Source organism: Fusarium oxysporum, chromosome VII (assembly GCF_013085055.1).
Source record: "Fusarium oxysporum Fo47 chromosome VII, complete sequence".
Lineage (NCBI taxonomy): Eukaryota > Fungi > Ascomycota > Sordariomycetes > Hypocreales > Nectriaceae > Fusarium > Fusarium oxysporum.
Window position 1 is genome coordinate 1,655,929 of NC_072846.1, and position 20,783 is coordinate 1,676,711.

Consider the following 20,783-nt stretch of genomic DNA (forward strand, 5'->3'; position numbering starts at 1 on the left):
AAGCATCATCGTCATTTTTCAACTACCAACGCTCAAAGTAGGCTTTGATGCCATCCTTTGCATCCCGAAGCCATTGCAGCTGCTCTGGGGAAGTCCAATTAATCTCGAGCCACCGGAGGCCAAGGTCCAGATTCAGAACAATAGAGGCCGCAAATAGAGGCGACCGCCCGAGGAGAGTATAGTACTCGTTCAGCTTAATCCAAGCAGTATTTATGCTTGCCCTGTTGCTCGCACGCTCTTGGTCCTCCATACTGGCAATGTTGCTCATGGAACGAGCATCGTCATGTAGGTAGTCCTCTCAAGAATGTACAGGAAGGGCATTCTCATTAAATTGTGGGCTGGTAAGAGGACAAGCCGGAAGAGCTGTTTCGCGACGGCGGTGTAACGGCATGATATCGTAGCTTTGAAGGCGCGATGGTAGTCGTGACTGACGTGAGGGTCGCTCTCGGGTTTGTCCGACTGTCGATGGCCGTGCAGGGTGGCGATCAATTCAATCTGGGGTGTCGATTGAGTTGAAGCAGGGGTGGCACGGTGTGTTTTATGGGACGTGCACGCTCGCACGGTTCACTAGTTGATCTTTTGCCCACCGGATGTGTGATTGAATTGAATTGAATTGAATTGATCGCAAGCCTGTGGCCGTGCCGGTGTTGATTTCACACCCGTAGCCAGTTCGGGCTCCTCCCCCTGGATCATGCGCCTTTCTTCCGTGGCTGAATTAGTAGTTTCGTCCTCGTAGAGAACTTTCCAGTCTTCAAGATGTTCCAGGACAAGTTCCATCCCTGTCATGTCTTCCCAGAGCCGACCGTGACCCCCGCTTGTACCCCATCCTTGTGTTCTCATTGTCATATTGTAGATTGGCTCCAAGATATGGCTAACTTCCCTGAAAACCTTCCAGTCATCGGAGGTCAGAATGTCGGTCGTCGGAACCCTTCTTGAAGCATCTGCTTCTAGTCCTAGCTCTTGGATAAAGATATTAAGCTCAGACTGCTTGATCAAGGCGCGCTCGATCATCATGTAGGTCGAGTTCCATCTCGTAGCGTTGTTTTGTAACATTTCCAGCTCAGCTGTTGACTCTTCCTCGAGCTTATAAATGTCTGCTTCTTCCTGCTCCCTAGCATGTGCTTTGAAGGCTTCAGTGCGCTGCGGAGAGGCCCTTTATGAACTTGATGATATTATGAAGCTTCCCAACTGGGCCTTTAGCTCGCCAGTGTTCGAGGTCTTCTTCGACCCGCTCTAGCATGCCATAAGCCTCAGATTGAAGTTCGAAAGAGGCTGCATCGTCACCATAGAGGGGAGCTTGGGCAACAAGATTTAAAATATGCCCGAAACATCGCATCTTTCGTGCCTCCGTATTCGCCCGAGTTACCGAGGCATCGAGAGTTGTGTAGAGGCTTCGCAAGCAAACGTCGTTGCTGGCTGCATTATAACAGATCCAGACTCCAAGCTTACGGTTGACCCCCCAATCACGGACGACATTTTTGACAGTGTACGCGATATTCTCGCCAGCGTGAGACCCGGTCTGCCTCCTGAAGGCAAGTGGCCAGCTTTGGTATAAGTTGCTCCGATCAATGAAGTGACTCAGGATTTTTAATCATACGCCATACGCCATACGCCATACGGACCTGAATGGTTTATCCCTTTGAGTGCCACAGCCCTTCAGAGGGGTCACAACAGGGGTATAGGACCAATCAAAATAAAGAAAACCAACGGTACTTCTCCCCGCATACTAATTTGTATGATGGTAAAAGTCCCAGCAGTTTTGATTGTTACAAAGAGCTACCTCACAGACTTGGCAGCCGTACCAGATCTGCCTACCCGAGCCTCCTCGATGCCGGCTTTGTGTATTACCTGTTATCGGCTGCAAAATGAAGCTATTTTCAACCTTCCTTTTTTTAAAGGGTCGGGGCTGCCCCTGCCTAAAGCCTTTACAAGCAAGGCAATCTGAGAATATCCCCCTATTGACATGATTAATATCTCTTTGCAGGTGATTTTGCCGCGACTGGGTATCGTTTATATCCTCCTCTTTCCCTGCCCGAGATCTCTTCCTTGCGCCGCTTTCTTGGGCAAATTTGATAAATAGTGCGTCTGAAATACACCTCTTCCAGCTCTCGAGGGTCTTGTAAGGCGGCCACTGCGGCTGTGAGGTCTTAAGCTGCAAAATGAAGCTATTCGCAAGTACTACATCAAGAAGGAAGGACCAAAGGAGAGCCTGCCACGGGCCACGGCGAAATCGGTGCTCATAACTCGTATAGGACCTTATCTGATCTCCTCGGTCTACATGATTCATTTCATCGTTATAAGAAGCAGATACAGTCGGTATAGGAATAACCTTTATTACGGCATCACTAAAGGTCTCCTGTATCGGCTTGGATTGTGCCCCTTTGTTGGCAGGCTTCTTCCTTCTCTTTGGGGTGCGTTGGTCATCGGCACCGCTGTATACGGTAGAGAGAAATAACAGGAGGCTATTATCCTTCCAAGCGATTTGAGCGACCTAGGAAGGACGAATTAGTAAGGGAAATGCATATAAATAAGTCCCTCGGGCGTACGAGGCCATCAATTGTAGGGATTGACTTTACTTCATTATACTTAAAGCCTGAGGCACCTGCCTTATCCTTCCCTTTTGCAAGCTTAAGCTCCTTAGTGATGCCACAGTTAGGGCAGGCTGTGCCTGTAGCCCCGTGACCGGCTTCTCGAAGGGCACGGAAGAGATTAGGCGAGGAGAAGAGGTTATCCATAAAGGCGTGATATGTCTGCTTTGGCAGCATATTAACTAGGTGAATAACGACTCCTGCTGTATTGCTAAGGGCCACAGTCTCCTTAGGCTTTCCCTTCCCCTTCCTCCCCTGTTGCGGCTTGGCAGCCAGCTTCTTCTTTGGCAGCTTGACGATAACAGCGGTATATGGTGATGCCTTCACATGCCACAGCCACCGGATAAAAAGACCGTTTTGGGCGATAACCCAGACTTTGAACCCTACAGGTGTAGGCTTATTCTTGACTAGGGTTGTATCCTTGCTCCTGCCTGTAAAAGGGACCATACACTCATCTACAGTGACGTTATTCCCTGGTATATAGAGCTGGGCCGACACCTTCTGTATAAGGTCAGACCACGGTTCAGCAGCTTGGAATGCCTTTGGAAGATCCTCTTCGTTATCAAGGTCAAGCAAGGTGTAGTCAAAAGTCCGTATATAGCGTGAGATTAACCGGAACCTCCATAGGGGCATGAACTTGATGATTGAATGCAGGGGGCCCTGTACACCTAGGGAAGGGGAGCTCCAATGGCTTGCAATCGTATTTTCCTTATGAATTCCCAGGTAAATCAGCACCCCGAGCCATACATATACTTGTGCGGCAGAGAGCCCGTCCCACCGGTTGATCCGTGAGTGGTCGGAAATGGCCGAGCTATGGCTGTCAATAACGCCATTTTGCGTAAGGTGAGAGACCCAGCTATCACTGTAATATACCCATGATTGTACGAGAGATATAGGTATAAAAAGCTGGAATAGCTCGAGTGGTGCTGGGGGCAGTATGTTGATCTGAAAATCATGATCTTCTACGTTAAACGGGTTGAAGTTGTAGCCAGCCTCCTCGGGCGGGTTTATTATTATTCCGGTAGGGCCCTGGCCTCTTTGCTGTGCATGTGTGTGAAAGCTATGATCATCGAAGTCATATTCCTTAACTTGTATTTCATCAAGAATCGGTGGGGAATTCATCGTTTTAATAGATATCAATTAGCATGAGTTTTTAGTAGTATTTTGCTGAAATTGAATATCTTACGAACTTCCGGTACCCCGCACGTACTAACCTTGTGACTAAGCAAAGTGGGGCGAGTGACCTCATGAAGGGCTGTGGCACTCAAAGGGATAGTGTATGATTTATTCTCGTACCATCCACAACCCCTCTTTCGGCAAGCAAAATAAAAAAGCCACCACCAAAAATTAACAACTTCACCTACACAGAACTTGACCAAATTAATAGAAACCCGTGAAACTTTTCGTTCATAAATCATTAAATAAGGTTTATCTATTGTACCCTGGGCCCTTTGACCAGCCGCCCCGACCGCCTGGTGGGTTGGTGGGGCATGGTTTCCTCTCTGACTTCGATGACAGAGCCAGCCTCCGATTCTGACTCTTGCTCGCTTGAAGAGGCAAATTCCACCCCGACAGGCGTATAACGAGTCGCCCCTTCAGGTATGGCTTCTCCAACAGCCAAAGTCTCCCCGAGAGTCATAAAACGCCTGTTAGGATTCGGCACCGCCTTCCTCTTCTTCCCTCTCTTCAGCCGAGCCAATTCTTCCTCTAGGCTGGCAATCCTCTGCGTATGCGCCGCTACTGTCTGTTGTTGAGCCTCAAAGCCCTTGGCTATCACGTTGTACCGTCTCCGCGTCTTTGGTGTTTTGTTCAACCCAAGATCTCGAATTTGACGGCTCGTCTGTGGAGTATCGTCCGAGCCAAGATACGGCCTAGGTTCAGGAGTCACTCTTGGGCCGCTGTTTGGCCTGTCTTGTTGGATTTCAGGGTGTCGCAGCGCTTTGGAACGCGAAATCGGCCAGTTGCCAGTGACCCTCCAGCCTGACAGTATGTTCTTCTTAGTCATTCCAACTCGGCGAGCCTTGGCGTAGGCCCTGATGAAATTGACCTTGTCCATCGGAGCGGAATCAGTCAACGAGGCGAACCTTTCCAGCTCTCTTCGATATGCAGCCTTTAACGCGTTGAAGACTCCATTGTCTAGTGGTTGGAGTCCATGAGAGCAGTGTGCTGGTAGATAGCAGCAATAAACATTGTTTAAAAAACACGTGGCCATCCATTCATCCTTCCACCACTCAGCACTGATCGTGAGATGGGGGAAATGGAGGACATACTGTTGCATGGCTTCCGTGACCATCTAAGATGATCAGTCTCGCGTCTGACTCGTCGGCAGGTGTAGTCTGGGGCAGATAAACTCTTTCAAGCCATTCAATGCCTATGTGGTCATCAGTCCACCCGTTGGGCGAAGTTATGTAATACCAGTCTGCTATCTGCTTGAACTCGTCAAGGAACCATTGTTTCTGCAGTTCCTTCCCCTTGAAGATTATGCCAGGAACTAAAGCGCGGCCGTCAGCAGTGACAGCTTCGATGAATGAAGTCCAATTCCGAGTCTGTGGTCCCTTGAGGAAGGCCTTGCGCTTCGGGTCCGCGCTTCCAACAACTAAGCTATCTAAGCCTGAATGAAGAGAATTAGTCGGTCAAAATGCAAGCACCGACAAGTAATAGAGGTGAATACTTGCCGAAACCAGTCATAATGCCGCCTTCATCAACGTTGACGGTGTTTTCAGGCTTGATCCAGCCATACTGGCCATCCCGGATATCAAAGTACCAATGAACCGCTCTAGGTGTGAAAGAGTCGAACCTTCTAGCTTCTTGACGTCTACCCATCTTGGTCTTTAGGTCTGCGCGGCGATTGATAAACTTGATCACCCAGTTACGTCCTAAGTCGGGATGTTCGCCCTGCTGTCTCAGCAGGCCCATGACGCAAGCGCGGATCTGACTGTGGGACGGAGCATAGCCCAAAGACTCCTGACGGAGTATCCAGAAAGCGAGTCTATCTTCTTGCCTCTTGGACAAACGTCGGCGAGGCTGGATCTGGTCTTCAGCGGCCCCACGGCCGTTAAGTCTATCGATGAGGGTCGTTCGGGGCACTCCTCTTCTCTGGGCCGCTTGAGGGGGTGAAAAACCATGATCGGTAATGTCCAATATGGCGTCAGCCATATCGTCCTCTGTATATTCCCATTTAAGTCGTGATTTAGGCATTTTTCTGCTGTTGTCGAGGGTAAAGATCAAAAATCACGAGCAAGAGCGGTGAGGAGGTTAGTGACCATATTGAAAATATTTCAATAGCATGACTTGCATATATCGCGTGCCCAGCACATCCTCAACAGGTCAAAATAATTATCTCCACTCATTTATATAATCAATAAAAGAAGCTTCTTTTAGGTAGCTATTTATTCTGGCCAAATTTCGTATAAGTGAAGTTGACGAATTTTGGTGGTGCTATTTTTTTTTTGCTTGACGAAAGGGTGGGGCTGTCGAAAGGGGGGTTGTATATGGTATATGAGCGCGTTGAATAAGGATAACACCTCCCGACAATTCATTACCTTGTTTCTGCTTACATGGGTAACCTCATCCTCACTTCACAGATATCAGCTATAGACTAACGAGTCTCTTAAAGATCTTCGGACTCATTAACTATATCGTGTTTGCAACAATCTCATTCTTCTTCATATTCGACAGATCAACGCTAGCACATCCAAAGGTGATGGAAAACCAGGTATGGCGGGAGATCAAGCATGCTACAGAAGCCATGCCGTTGATGGCTCTATTGACGGCTGTGTTTTTTCTTCTCGATGTCCGTGGCTACTGCAAAATGTACGAAACTACGGCTCAAGGTCCTGGGCTTTGGTATGACATCCTTCAGATACCCCTATTCATTCTGTTCACGGATTTCGGAATCTATTGGATTCACCGAACCCTGCATCACCCTCTTCTATACAAAAGACTACATAAGCCGCATCACAAATGGATTGTCCCAACCCCATACGCCAGTTACGCCTTCCATCCACTCGACGGATTTTCTCAGTCAATGCCCTACCATCTGTACCCACTGCTGTTCCCCTTGAATAAGTTTATCTTCTTAGGCATGTTTATTTCTGTCAACATATGGACTGTCTCTATCCACGATGGTAACTTCTTGGCCAACAACCCGCTGATCAATGGCTCTGCGTGCCATGCGGCACATCATTTATACTTCAAGTAAGTCTAGCAGCTCTCTTCCAAGCGTTGTTTGAGACATAATAGTCAAATTTGGCTGGTATTGCTACTTGATTCTAACGGCTTCAGCTATAACTATGGCCAGTTTCTGACAATATGGGACCGCATTGGTGGAAGCTTCCGACGACCAGATCCTGAATGGTTTAATAAGCGGCAAGAACCCAAAGAGCGTGGAATGCGAGGCGGGAAAGTCGAAGTTTCTAAGTTAGATTAAACTGGCAAGTTTCGATAGACTTGCAGCTGGGAAGACGACGCAGTTAGGAACAAGATTTCAAACAAGATCAATCCCGTTGACTTCATAACTCCGTTGCTTAATTTAGGAGTAATTACTGGCAGGAGCTTTGGTAGCGATGAAAATCATAGCCACTTGATGGAATACATGCAATTTAACCTCTGAAGAGTGAGCCTTCTGGATTTGTACAGTAGTGATACTTCATTCCAGACCAGGTTGCAATCGGGTGAAAAAACCAAATCTGGGGCAGCTCTGCAGTGAAATGACTGACAAGGACAATCATAGCACAGTTCCACTGCTCTCTCAATGTTGGCATCTTCTGGGCTTGGATCTTGTACTTGTTGAAGAGGGGAATTTTATCCATAATAATGAATGGCAAGCATCGGCCAAAATAAACCACCTCGTGAAGAACAAAACTCATGATCCCGGTCGCATAGACATCATTCTGCATGAAAGCATACCATGCCTGAGAAATTACACATATTAGTCATCAGAAAGGCTTTGAAGGCGATTAACTCACTGTCCATAAACATTCTAGCGTGTTGAGATCAGGATGGGTTCTAGAGACCTGGTCCAGAACGTTGAGATATCCTTGGCCAGCTGGCGAACTTGTCACATTCAAGCTACAAGTGTTAGCAAAAAATCCAGCCTGCAACGGGTGAGGATCTCACGAGGGATACATGGTTGGAACGGTGCCTCGTTTATATGCGGGGGAGAAGAAAGTTGGAAGCGGACTGTAACGCAAAAAAAAGGTGCTTGATGACTGAGGGTTGTAAGATATATTCACGAATTCGTAGAGTGAAAAGGGGACTCTGTTTGACTCTTCAAGGATCCATTTGTCTTGAATTTTCAACAAAGGGCATGTAGAGAATGTTTTTCCGATAAATGCCTGGCCCCAACTTACCCATATTACAGGCTTCAGTGTAAATCACAGAGGATACGCTCATGTCCAAATACGCGTCCGAGTACGCTAATAAGTTATTACTTGCTGCTGGGGATCAGAGATCAGGGGTCGAAAGGGAGTTTGTTCTTGCCCGTATAAACATGACGTTATCCAGGGGACGGAGATATTTATTGTGTCCACTCGGAGACAAGTCAATGTGCTCTCAAAAAGTGGAGTACGTAGAGCCTTACCTCCGATGCGCCAGCTTCCTAGGGTTACAATTAAAGATCACGTTTCTACAGAGGCTAAGAGGATAGCTTGAGCTAAAAATACTGCTTCTAATTATTTTATATATTTAGGTAGAAACTGAAGAGAAATGTATTATTAGCCGATGCCTACTACTAGTTTTTAAACGTTGTGGCTGCTTAATGTCGTGAAAATCATCGCCCTACCCTATCGCTGTAACACTTTTACTAACTTGCCGGCAATTGCCGAATTGTGGCCCTAAGCTATCTCCGGGGTCTCCGTTCATATGTCCGTGGCTCGCGACGAGGTTATAAATCTTGTGCATTTTACTCAAAACTCAGGGTCAGTTTTTTCTTTTTTAGGGGGCGGTCTACTAATGTAGTAATTGATCGAACCAACGCCACTACAACTGAGTCAGGATTCCGAGATGGGCAAATGTTTGTTTGACACTTGAGAGACATTTTGTTATGTCAGCGAGTAAGACATTGAGGACAGTCTTTGCATGTCCATCCTAATGGATATTACTTGCCGCAGCTTTATTCAGCACCTCCCTCGGTTGGAAGATGATAGTTGAGCGTGATAAGCTCGTATGTATATACACTACAGTAATGCGAAGTTTGTGTCGGGATATCTCCTGCCGGTGAAAGTTGAGAAGGCCTCATGAATTGTCAGGTCCAGCATTACATACACGCCATTGAGTCATGACCGGTAAATGTCAACTTGGTGCCGATACGTAACGTCTTGATTGGATAAACAGCTATTTCTTATCAATCTAACTAGTGCCACGCACGCCATGCGGACGCAACCCACTTATCAGGTATCCGAATGAATCAGTAATGGTATACTTAGCTCCGAGCACGGAGGCAAAATATGGTCTGTTTGTAAAATTTCACTGAGCCGCATATAAAGCGTGGAGTGTGCTGATTGATAACAGATGGCTGGGGCCAGAGTAAATCGGGCGATCCTTTATGCTCTTGATCATTTCCGACTGGCCCGGGGCTTAATGCCATCTGTTCGGATAACCCAACAATGTTATACAGCTTTTCTGTACGCAATTGTCTTTTAGCCAGCCGTCCATTGACCCGAATGACTCCGAGTTCTCTCGTTGCTTTTCCCCACATGTCTCAGCAACGAAACTTGGGCGTATTTTCCTCGAAATCCTCGGACAGCATGGTCGTTCCAAATACTCCTATTTTGACCACCTCCACTTCTCATCATTCCGACGCTACAGCTCTTACCGCACCATCTGGTTATCCCTCTATCATGAAAAGTGCCCAACAAAACTTCCATACATACAACGTTCTCATCATTGGTGGTTCTTATGCTGGCCTTTCTGTTGGAAAATCCGGGGATCCCCCTTCCCTTCAGGATTCAGACTAACAGTCTGAAAGTCCTAGATTTAAAGTTTAAAGTCCTAGATGAAATCATTTAGAGATATAAACCTGAGAAGAACTTTCATCTCACTAATGAGCAACCAAGTTTCATAAAATATATATTTTCACCTAGCACTACTGCGCAATATAAACAACACTTTCTGCAGCTGTCAATCTCCTTGATCTCCATCGTGGCTCGCAGCCGCGCCAAAGCAGAGAGCCCTATATACATCAACGCCAGCTCCCGAAGCACAATATTAAAATTACGATTATAGATGAGCGCGATGGCTTCTGTACGTACGACGGACCCTGGATAGACTTTTAAAAAGTAAAATCAAGGAACTTGGCTAACTTAAGACATTCATAGACCACCTCGTCGGGTCACCTTTGGCCTTGTTCGATCAGGAATATGCGAACAAGACCTGGGTTAAGTATCAAGATATCCCAGAAATGCATGGTTCACTCATCAAGCATATACAAGGAGCCGTGATGGAAGTCAATTGTGTTGAAAAGAAAGCAGTGATCGTTGATGGAGTCACCAAGACGCGGATGGTCCAGTCCTACGATATTCTTGTCGCGGCCTCAGGTCTACGACGTGCCTGGCCTATTGCCCCTCGGGCCAAAACAAAAGAAGAATTCCGATCTCATATAGTGCAGCATACGTCGAGCTTTGGAGATGCTTCACGCGGTGTCGTTATCGTTGGTGGCGGGGCTGTCGGCGTGGAAATAGCTGCAAAGCTCAAGATGCTCATCCCTCAACTCACAGTGACCCTAGCTCATTCACGAGATACGCTTCTATCCTCGGAGCCGATTCCTGACAGTGCTAAAGAAAAGACTCTTGAGCTATTGAGGGACACTGGAGTTAGGGTACTGATGAATCATCGTTTGAGCCAAGTGACTGATGAGCGGACGTCGGATGGAGATAATGTATTCCGCCTTGAGTTCAACGATGGGACGCAGATGGTGGCTAGCAAAGTCATACACGCCATCTCACAAAGCGTGCCATCGACCGAGTATCTGCCAGCATCAGCTCTGGATTCGAATGGTTACGTCGAGGTCTTGCCAAGGTTAATTAGTCACTTTGTCCTTCAGGACATGAACACGACGAGCTTACATTCTGCAGTCTGAACTTGAGACAGGGAACGTCAAATTATCAAGATCATTTCTCAGCGGGCGACATAGTGCAATGGCCGGGGATCAAACGTTGCAGTGGCGCGATGCACATGGGGCAACTAGTCGCACAGAATGTCCACCAGCGCGTCATACAAAAACCCACTGGTAGGGAACCTACGATGAAGGACCTGGAAGAGTTCCCGCCCATGATTGCTGTCGCCCTCGCCAAGAGTGCTGTTTGTTACGCACCGCAAACGGGCGTCACATGGGGAGGTAAGGTGCTGCAAACATATTTTGGGGACGATATGGCATTTTCTTGTGAGTTTCACCACCAGTCACTCCCAATTTTTCGCTTGTCAATCGTAGGAAATCTGACCAAATGGATAGTTTGTAAAAGTGCTATGCAGCTAAGCTGCGAGACGACCGTCGCACAATCAAAAAACTCTACCGACATGTAAGCTTAAGATAGTAATTAGATGACTGTGCCTGTCGTGCAAAGAATATACATAGAACCATAGAAGGGTTATTAGAGGCCATGTAATCGTACGTGATTTAGGCGTGTTACGGGGTACCGGGATAAATGTAATGCCAGTGGCGGGGAAATGAGGGACTAACTTAGATAGCGTTAGTTATTTATTAGTGGACTGCGGAGACGCCGGGGTAATTAACATTGAGCACCTCAATTCCCTCCCCATTTTCAACTTCCCCGGTTTCCTTCCTCCCCTCATCAATCAATTCAATCCATCACGGCCAAAATGCCAGTGACAATTCCAGTTCCAAGCAACCGCCGCATGCCTCTCAGTTGCGAGCCATGTCGCCGACGGAAGATTAAGTGCCCACGCAACAACAGCCGTGGCCGAACGCCTTGCGACACTTGTGTACGCAGGGGTATACCTGTCACCGAGTGCATCTATCTTCGAGATCAATCGTCACGGCGTAACGTCTTGATGCCTCAACATGCCGGCAACTCGGCTCTTGTGGCTCGCATCGACCGACTGGAAGAATTGCTGCGACAAAGCGTCTCGAGTGCAGGTTCAGAGCCCAGAAAGCTACATACAGAACTGGAACTGGAACGGGAACGGGAACGGGAACCAGAACCAGGATCAGAACAGGCAGCAGATTTCCTGTCGCCAGAATCGACCCTACATCAGTCGGCAACCACTTGGTCTTCCACCCAAAGTGATGCGTCGCTCAACCAACCTCATGCAAGTATGCCGCCAGTAGGAGTCATTATCCGATATGAATCTGGCCATGAGCGATTCGAATCAGTCTCTTCGCAATGGTCGCCTATGATTCAAAACAATCCTGTTGTTATTGGCGTCAAGGCGAACATGGCTGAGAACATATCCGGATCCATGCCATTTTCTATGAACAACTCAAGCACTGCCGATCTTCTGGAGTTGCTCCCTCCTGCCTCTTATTGCGAGCAACTCAAAAAGCTCTATTTCGATACTTTTGCACCAGTGAGTACTCCAGCGTGCGTGCTATCCTCTTCTCGCCTTCCAATTAATCATATCATAGCTTTTTCATATCCTACATGATCCTACATTCGAAATTGACTACCTCCGCTTTCAATCTGATCCCGAGAAAGTATCCTTGCCTTGGCTTGCGCTGTTGTTCGCCATATTCAGTATAGCCATCATCGCCTTGCCTCAAGATAGCCCGCTTCTTCGAGAGCTGGGCAAACGCAATTCTGTGCTCGACAACATGTCGTTACTCAGTAGTCGCTATAGAGGAGGGGTCATGAAATGCCTCGAAGCAGACCACTATCTATGGAGACACAACATGAACACTCTGCAAGCTCTGGTAATTTTGATCTACGGAATCAATCATACTCATGGACAATCTTGGGCTTTGCTCGGAGCGGCACGGAATATCGCACTCTCTCTAGGCTGCCACATTGAACCAACATTCTTCCAGATGGAGCCAATCAGGGTGGAAGAAAGACGTCGATGCTGGGCTGGACTCAAAATGCTTTACACAATACAGAACACGACTCTTGGCATCTTGGATGCCACTCATATACCTTCGACCGTGCAACCACCGCTTGATGTCAACGACAATGAGCTTGTAGTTGGCTATCAAATACCCCGATCTCGAGAAGGACCGACTCAGATGTCATATTTACTACTCAAGTTTGAACTTTACGATCTCTGCACGCGCATCTGTAGCCACGTGTTTGAATCCTCACGCACACTCGGGTATGACAAGGTCCAGGCCCTCGATGCAGAGATAGTAGCTATGCGAGAAAAGCTAAACTACAAATATCTCTTCGACGTCTCAATTGCAGTCCACCACTCTGTCCAACTGAATATCCTTTTCGGCTATACACACCAACTCACTCTCCTCCTTCATCGACTGGTCCTGCGACAAGGTGCCTCTGGCTATACTCGCGAAAACTGGCTGACTTCCCAGACTAAATGCATCGAGAGTTCTAAAGAATTGCTTGGTATACATCATGCATTCCACGAGAATCCAAGCTTCTATCCGTACCAGTGGTATAACCGTGGACTGGGAAGTTTTCATGCGTTTCACGCTGCAGTCTGTCTTGCTCATATCTGCATGAGTGGGACGAATCTCGATCCTCCAACCAAGACTTCGTTCCAGGAACTTGTTCGGGATTCGCTTCAAGTGTTTCGGTATTTCATGGAAACTGGGATCAGTGCGATTTGTACTAAAGCGACTCCCGTTCTAGAGAAACTATTGTACGTATGCACTTCTTGAGCATGACTATACACTACTAATGCAAGTAGGAGCATCATGAATCCGCAGGATAGTCGTGATTCAAGCACAAGGAGCGAATCTATGTACCATCTCTCAGATTCGTCTCCTGAAAATGATGCAGAGCTATTTGACGAGTACATCGAGAACCTGGCACCACAGCAATGGCTGTCTCCTTCTAACATGGGCTGGGAAGGTTGGGCAACGATTTTAGAGCATGGATCTATGGAAAATGTATTTTGAGTGGAATGAAGTAAAAGCGGGCCGGTTAGAAGTGGTTGAACTCAACGTCAAAGTCTTGGGTACCATGAACAGTCTCCGTTGCCTGCATATGGGCGCTTACTTTAGGAACTGTGGCAGAAATCTCTAAAAACCTATCTCTACCTTACGATAAATGTTTACACCTGGTCGTTGAAGACCCTGAGAAATACATCACGGGTTAGGATAAAACGTTACTTTCGTGGGTAGAGTGGCAACGGCGATTAACGAGAGCAGTGGACAGATTCTACTAACATATTCCACATTCAGGTACCAGGGAGCATAGAATTTGATGCCGTACAGTCTGTTTGTAAGTTTTCACTTTGATTGGAAATAAACCATTGGAAATAAACCATTGGATCACATCTCGTGACATTTACGCTACTAATAACTATCAGTCAATGGAATGATTGTACCGGCCATTAGGTCCACCAAAAGCCATTATCAATCGTAGAGTGGCTTAATGACAGCGTAGCAACACTTCTAACGAATCCAACTTATGCCTCTTTGTACATCGGGAAGGTAGGAACTTCGAATGGAGTGACCCCTCCAGCAAAAAGACCTGCACAGCCAGCCCAGTCTTGGAAAGATGATCAGTAATGGCATGGCTCTGAAGCGAAAATAACTTACAACTCATAAAAGCAACCAAGTAGCCAAAAGCATAACCTGCGTTGAGGACGGAGGTACTGTTTACCATATTGCCAGCAGCAAGTAAAATAAGGCAGATATCCAATGCCAGAAGGTCAAGGAAGAGGACCCAGGAGCTTCGGACTGCGGCTATGGTATAGATGACTGTAAGGATGAACCATGCCCATATGTACATGGCGATCGCCTGCTGGAAGTCTGGACTCAAGGCACCCGACTCATCCGTATATGCAGCAATAATGCCCGAACCAGGAAGGTAGATCATGCTGTACGAGATGTTGAAGGCGCCGTAGGACATGAAGACAGCTGTGCCAAAGGTATTTCCAGTGATGAATTCCATAATCCCGACGATGTACTGACAGATGCCGCCGAAGAAGATCAGCACGGCAATCATGACATTGGGGGTCTGGATTCCACGAGCGTGGACACCGAAGCTGGAAATGAGAAAGATACCTTATTGGTTAGCTGGGGAGTGCCGTGAAGAATCTATCAAGGTGGATGGCTTCAGTGCGGTACCTGTGGCGAAAGAGAGCAGACCCAGTGGTGATGGGTTGGCAAAGCGCCGATGCACGACAGGGAGAGCCGGCTGCCCGCGGTCCTCAACATGGCCACCTGGTGTTGTGCTCGGTCGTAGCTTGTTTTCTCCGTCAGACATGGTGCTTGATATGTGCTGTTCGGAGTCGGTTCGGTTCTTTAGTGGTGCAAGATACTGATAAGATACTGCAGGGAAGTTGTCTCCGATCGCGAGGGACGGGGTTAATAATAAAGGGACTCGACACCATGTCATCCTGTTCCGAGCAACTCAAGCGAATCCATCCCAAGCGGTTCCTCGGGGAATCCTTCCCGTTCTACCCCAGAAAAAGATTCCAGGCCCGAAAATGTCCGCACTTGTCCTCTTGTCTCCCCCGCACTCCGTCAGCTCCGCCATCTCCGCCTTCTCCGTCATCTCCGTCTGCCCCATGCACAAACAGCCAAGCGTTTCGGCAAGAGTAGTCGATGCCTATTTTAGCTGTTATTTATTATTATTTACCCTGCTGATTCTGGTTAATCTGAATCTGAACTAAGCATTGTCCAACCAGTGAGCCAGAATGGGATCTCAGTCTACTTCCAGCATTATGCAGTACGCTGCCTACATCCATCCCACCACGGGCTTGCCTCGTGTTGGTCACTATGACCTGGCCAATGGCACCATACAGCGTCTGAGCTTCACCTCTGGAACCCCTGTGACAGACCTTTACCAAGTCATAGCTGCAGGAGTGTCTCAAATCATTCCCGACGGTGAGGCGCTATCGGCCAAAAGTTTCAAGCTACTGGCACCCATTTCTGGGCGAGACATTATGGCTGTGGGCAAAAATTACATGGAGCACGCCAAAGAGTTTAACAGTTCAGGTTATGACAGTTCTGATAAAACAGACCGACCTAGCCATCCAGTCATCTTTACCAAAAGGGCTACGTCCATCATCGCTCATGGAGATACTATACTTCCTCATGCCGAGTTCTCACAAACTCTGGATTATGAGGGAGAGATTGGGGTCATTATTGGCAAGACAGGGTACCGCGTTACTGAAGCCGACGCATGGGACTACGTCTGGGGCTACACCATCATCAATGATATGACTGCGCGTGAGCGTCAGCGCGACCACAAGCAGTTCTTCATTGGAAAGTCCCCCGATACCTTCTGTCCCATTGTAAGTCAAGTCAAAACTAGGGTCAGCGCAAATATGAGTCATAATCTAATTGTCTTGTACAGGGTCCTGTTGCTGTCTCGAAAGATGACCTGCCATCTGTTTTGAAGATCGAGACCCATGTCAACGGTGAGCTCAGGCAAAGCTCTACTACCGAAGATCTAATCTTTTCCATACCCACCTTAATTAAGACTATTTCCGAGGGCCAAACACTGCAGCCTGGTGATGTTATTGCTACTGGCACTGTAAGTTGGGCCCATCCACTGATCGAATATTGGTTGGATCTCGGCTGACTGTTATGTAAAGCCCGCTGGTGTTGGCATTGGTAAGAACCCACCGGTTTTTCTCCAGCCCGGCGACGAGGTTTCTGTCTCTGTCACAGGGCTAGGCACCTTGTCCAACAAAATTGGAACGGCAGAAACTGTGAACCCGACGGTCCAGCGGGTTTCTTCCAACTCGCCATTCCAAATCAACAACTTGGCCAAGACCCTTGATGCTGGTGTTGGGCTGGCCAAACTCAATGGCAAGCAACTTAACTACCAGAGAAAGGGATCTGGAAACAACCATATTGTCTTTGTGCACGGTCTGGGCGGCACTCAGGATTACTGGACCCCCTTGATCTCCATGCTTTCCTTATCTGAGAACAACTCCCTTCACTTATTTGACTTGGAGGGCCATGGTCTTAGCCCGACTCATCCCCTCAGCAAGTTGAGTATTGAGTCGTTTGCGCAGGATATTCGATCCATCTTCGATGCAGCCAACATTACTTCATCTGCTCCTGCTACCCTATTCGCCCATTCTCTTGGATGCTTGGCAGCCCTCAACTTCACATTGAGTAACCCTAGCCTTGTTGACAGGTTGGTCCTTGTCGGGCCCCCTCCATCGCCTCTACCGGACGCAGCGTCCAGGGGCGCGTATGCCCGTGCGGCTATAGTCAGAAGCTCGGGTATGGCATTTGTTGTGGATGCTGTAGTGGACGCAGGAACATCAGGGCACTCCAAACAGACTAACCCCACCGCAATCGCTGCCGTTAGACTGAGCCTTCTTGGCCAAGATCCCGAATCTTATGCCAAGGCAACTTGGGCACTTGCTGGAGCTACCCAGGAGCTCAAGGTTGAGCAGATCCAAGCCAAGACTCTCATCATTACTGGTGACGAAGATAAAGTTTCTCCCCCTTCTCTGTGTGAGAAGTATGCGTCTCGCATCCACGATGCACAACTTGTAGTGTTGAACAACGTTGGACATTGGCATGTGTTTGAGGATGTTGGCGGTGTTGCTCAAGCAGTGGAGAAGTTCCTGTAACTACAAGATTAGTGGGCAAAACCTAGCAGAATAGAATCTACAGAATGCATTACCATCACCTCAAACCAGCGTAGTCTTCCAAGAAGTTGCATATAATTCCCCGTACATACTTGTCTTGTCATTCATGTATATAAAGCTAACTATTCACCAAGCAAGAAGCCATTATCACAGTGTTTCATGCAGAGCTACTACAGATTGATCCGGGGATCGCTGGTGGCCATAGTTGAATGCCATGCTTCTAGAACACTTAATTACGTCGGTGCCTTAGCTGGAGTAAAAGTATCCTCGAATTTGCAGGCGCCTAATTGTCTGAGTTCCAAAACTTCCGAAGTCCAACAAATCTAGGGGGTTCCTTGAACTTGTTTTTGATTCCTTTAGTCCGCCCTATGCGAAGCGGTCTACCAAACCCGGTCAGATCCTTCTCACTGTGAAATCTCCAGAACTGCCAGGAGCAATTGCTGCCTTTAAAAGATTCGATAACACGAGCGCCCCCAGGATGGTTGTGCACAAACTCTGTGCAGTCGTAGATAATGTCGTTTATTATGACCCATAGGTGACGGTCGCGGCACGCATCCGCGACTGTCTCTGGTTCAATGAAAGGCAAAGCGTTATCTTCAGTGGTGATTGGCGCTGGCTTGTATTGGCTTGGGTCGCTCGAGTTTTCAACAAATGCCACGGACGGCGAAAGATCAGCTTTTGTGTCCCAGGCAGCTTGGACCACGGCGCTAGATGGCTGTGTTGAGCGAGACTTGGAGTTCGACCAGAACATGATGAGTGACTGATGGACTGAACGAACTAAGGACTAAGTGTGTAGTGTAATTGTTTGTTGAACTACCTATAGCCTGCGGGGTGGATCGAAACATGTGCCGGCAAAAAAAAAGACACAGCTACTTTAACTCCGACGGCCCGGACTCGGTTACTCCGGGCCCAAGCCCTCCGAATTAAGTTGATGGCGATCCCCCGCATCCCATGACACGCCACACACGGAGATGGCGGTGATGCGCGGGGAAGGCAGCTCCAAGTCGGAGATGTGAATTGCCGTGGGTGGTACAGCTGACATATGATCCGAGCGGAGATGTGTCCTGGCTAAGCGATCCTCCGTACATAATTATGCTTCCCCATGGGGCATGTATAAGCTCGTCTTATCTCGCATAGGCTTATACTTTTCATCGATAAGCACAAGCTCACATACAGTCGACAATGACTAGAGGAGAAACCACCAAGACTTCGTGGCCTCAGGGGTCTCACGATTCCTGGTCAGGACAGACAATCTTTGACCAAAAGTTTCCTAAAAATATTCAGTTCATCAATAACTTGAATCTTGACAAGAAGCTCCAGCCCAAGGAGTACGAGATTGAAGGAACACACCCGGAGTCGAAGATTCTCTTTAAAAATGTCAATATTATTGAGTCTACGGGGCGTGAGCCGTATAAGGGTGATGTCTTGATTCGAGGTACGTTGTAAAATAAGAACGAATAACGCAACCTTACCCAAAACAGGTGAAAAGATCAGTGCTGTTGGTCAAGTACCTAACAGTGAAGAACTTGAGAAGGATCCTACTGTTCGTGTCTTTGAGGGAAGAGGCAGAACACTCATGTCAGGCCTTGGAGATGGACATACCCATTTTACCTGGAATGGAGGTGACCTCAACAGACTCGGAGAGCTCGAGGTCGAGGAGCATGTTCTCCTGACAATCAAAAGTGCCCAATGCTTTCTTGACTCGGGATATACCATGTAAGTATCTATATGTTTCTTCTACGTCGGCAGTATTAACACTTTCCCATAGGTGTTTTGGAGCGGCCTCAGCTAAAGACCGCCTGGATGTGGTGGTTCGAGACGCAATCAACGCCGGTGATATCCCAGGCCCTCGTTATCTTGCCAATGCAAGAGAGATCGCCAAGCCTGAAGGCGAATTGGTCGCGGGTATTACGCGATTCGCGGACGGTCCAGACAGTATGTCGGTGATGAATGATGCCGCATCTCCCACGAATCAAGCACCTGGGCTAACCTGATAGAAATGCGCGAGGTGATCAAACACAACATCGAAAACATCGGCGTCGACAATATCAAGCTCAGCATCTCGGGCGAGGAAATCACCGAGATTCGTTCGGCGCAGGACTGCTACTTCAATGACGAGGAAATGGCTGCCTGCGTCGATGAGGCACACAAGCGCGGAAAGCGTCTATGCGCACATGCTCGAGCTAGAGATTCGGTCAAGATGTGTGTGAAGCATGGTGTGGATGTTATATATCACGGCAGTTACATTGATGACGAAGGTGTGTATGCTGTGTATCAGCCTTAATATTACCTAAAGCTAATTTTATAGGCATGGACATGTTGGAACGCGAGCGAGAGAAATACATCGTTGTCCCAGCTATCAACTGGCTGGTTGCCACAACTTACGAAGCCGAGGCCTTTGGATATGCACACGAAACCGCGGAGAAAGCAGGATACAAGCGGGAGCTCGACGTTGCAATTTCTGGACTGCGCGAGATGCACAGACGAGGAATTGTCGTTCTACCAGGAGGGTAAGCCACTGCGCTATTCTTGTTCAAGTATAGTATTAACTTCCACAGTGACTACGGTTTTGCATGGACGCCTCACGGAACGTATGCGCGTGATCTTGAACATTTCGTCAAGCTACTTGGTTTCACCCCGCACGAGAGTATTATCGCTGCGACTGCTGGAGTTGCTGCGCTGTTGATGAGGGGCCACGAGCTTGGTAAGATTCAGCCTGGATACTATGCTGATTGCATCCTCGTCGACGGCGATCCCCTGCAAAACATCTCGATCCTGCAGGATCACGATAAGCTTAATGTTATTATCATCAACGGTCGAGTTCATAAGGCAGGAAGGAAGGAGTACTTTATGGACTCATCAGGATCGCTATCGCATGGGATCCCGCATCATTTAATAGGAGACTTTCCAGAAAAAAAAACAAGCTATGCAGAAGTCATTTTAAGGTAGCAAATTTACAGGTAGCACCCTTTCTGGCTTACATAGCACCCTCTCTATACCTCTGTAAAATGTAGTGTCCATGTATCCTGTTGCCATATCCAGCAGTGCCGCCTTTTCCGCTGCCTCGGCTATCTTGGCTTGGGTGCTTAGATGGATGCTCATCCGTGAGAATCGCAAGATTCGGGCCTCAAATAATGAAGAAAGGCTCATTTGAACAAGCACAGCACCGCCGAGTTAGATATCACAGCGTTGAAGAGAGTCCTTCGATTCTTACTTCCGGCAGTCGGGACAAGCCTTGGCTCGAACCCTCTCTTGTCCCTACTATGCCTCGATTGAATCAATCAAGAACTGAGCCTTGGTCTTAGCCTCGAGGCTCTCTGGGAGGCACAACTGACTAGTCCAAATATCATCATGTTTCTTTGCCGTTGTTTTAATATGTCTGACAGCGACTCGGTCGATTTGGGCGAAATTGAAGATTTAGTACTCCCGGCAATGCGCCACATCCAGTCTCTCAGAAATCGAAAGAATGCCGGGCGAGCCAGGCTTCAGGATATTGTTTATCAG

General features: G+C 47.9%; 7 protein-coding genes across 7 annotated transcripts; 4 read left to right on the forward strand and 3 right to left on the reverse strand.

Moving 5' to 3' along the window:
• Positions 1 to 5,730: 5,730 nt before the first annotated feature.
• FOBCDRAFT_241772 (sterol delta 5,6-desaturase ERG3) lies at positions 5,731 to 7,017 on the forward strand (the record flags this gene model as incomplete). Its single annotated transcript, XM_054705687.2, has 4 exons — positions 5,731 to 5,735; positions 6,092 to 6,149; positions 6,205 to 6,785; positions 6,873 to 7,017. The coding sequence occupies 4 exons, from the start codon at positions 5,731 to 5,733 to the stop codon at positions 7,015 to 7,017; spliced, it is 789 nt and encodes a 262-aa protein (XP_054561662.2).
• Positions 7,018 to 7,270: 253 nt separating this feature from the next.
• Positions 7,271 to 7,624, reverse strand: FOBCDRAFT_295909 (uncharacterized protein; the record flags this gene model as incomplete). The annotated part of the gene is made up of 2 exons (XM_059611873.1): positions 7,271 to 7,501; positions 7,556 to 7,624. Coding segments are annotated over 2 exons (300 nt in total), but the record flags the coding sequence as incomplete, so codon positions are not given.
• A 1,710-nt stretch (positions 7,625 to 9,334) lies between these two features.
• Positions 9,335 to 13,778, forward strand: FOBCDRAFT_186369 (uncharacterized protein; the record flags this gene model as incomplete). The annotated part of the gene is made up of 8 exons (XM_059608624.1): positions 9,335 to 9,499; positions 9,548 to 9,554; positions 9,705 to 9,830; positions 9,905 to 10,604; positions 10,661 to 10,968; positions 11,413 to 12,113; positions 12,172 to 13,359; positions 13,404 to 13,778. 8 exons carry the CDS (start codon positions 9,335 to 9,337, stop codon positions 13,425 to 13,427), a joined length of 3,219 nt encoding a protein of 1,072 aa, XP_059467531.1. The 3' UTR covers positions 13,428 to 13,778.
• A 311-nt stretch (positions 13,779 to 14,089) lies between these two features.
• FOBCDRAFT_241774 (GPR1/FUN34/yaaH family-domain-containing protein) lies at positions 14,090 to 14,929 on the reverse strand (the record flags this gene model as incomplete). The annotated part of the gene is made up of 2 exons (XM_059610396.1): positions 14,090 to 14,727; positions 14,791 to 14,929. The coding sequence occupies 2 exons, from the start codon at positions 14,927 to 14,929 to the stop codon at positions 14,090 to 14,092; spliced, it is 777 nt and encodes a 258-aa protein (XP_059465364.1).
• Positions 14,930 to 15,240: 311 nt separating this feature from the next.
• FOBCDRAFT_227726 (uncharacterized protein) lies at positions 15,241 to 17,319 on the forward strand. Its single transcript, XM_054705691.2, is given in 4 exon segments — positions 15,241 to 15,294; positions 15,305 to 15,962; positions 16,025 to 16,204; positions 16,266 to 17,319. 3 exon segments carry the CDS (start codon positions 15,363 to 15,365, stop codon positions 17,259 to 17,261), a joined length of 1,776 nt encoding a protein of 591 aa, XP_054561666.1. The 5' UTR covers positions 15,241 to 15,294; positions 15,305 to 15,362; the 3' UTR covers positions 17,262 to 17,319.
• A 243-nt stretch (positions 17,320 to 17,562) lies between these two features.
• FOBCDRAFT_262657 (cytochrome b5-like heme/steroid binding domain-containing protein) lies at positions 17,563 to 18,030 on the reverse strand (the record flags this gene model as incomplete). Its single annotated transcript, XM_054705692.1, has 1 exon — positions 17,563 to 18,030. The coding sequence occupies one exon, from the start codon at positions 18,028 to 18,030 to the stop codon at positions 17,563 to 17,565; it is 468 nt and encodes a 155-aa protein (XP_054561667.1).
• Positions 18,031 to 18,785: 755 nt separating this feature from the next.
• FOBCDRAFT_227728 (uncharacterized protein) lies at positions 18,786 to 20,223 on the forward strand (the record flags this gene model as incomplete). Its single annotated transcript, XM_054705693.2, has 5 exons — positions 18,786 to 18,995; positions 19,048 to 19,214; positions 19,277 to 19,537; positions 19,588 to 19,789; positions 19,838 to 20,223. Coding segments are annotated over exons 1-5 (1,156 nt in total), but the record flags the coding sequence as incomplete, so codon positions are not given.
• Positions 20,224 to 20,783: the final 560 nt, after the last annotated feature.

Excerpts from the sequence above, each read along its gene's own strand:
- FOBCDRAFT_227726 (XM_054705691.2), top strand. The coding sequence starts at position 15,363 with ATGGGATCTCAGTCTACTTCCAGCATTATGCAGTACGCTGCCTACATC. Across the intron at positions 15,963-16,024 it reads CCGATACCTTCTGTCCCATT|GGTCCTGTTGCTGTCTCGAA; the intron begins GTAAGTCAAGTC and ends TGTCTTGTACAG. Across the intron at positions 16,205-16,265 it reads ATGTTATTGCTACTGGCACT|CCCGCTGGTGTTGGCATTGG; the intron begins GTAAGTTGGGCC and ends TGTTATGTAAAG.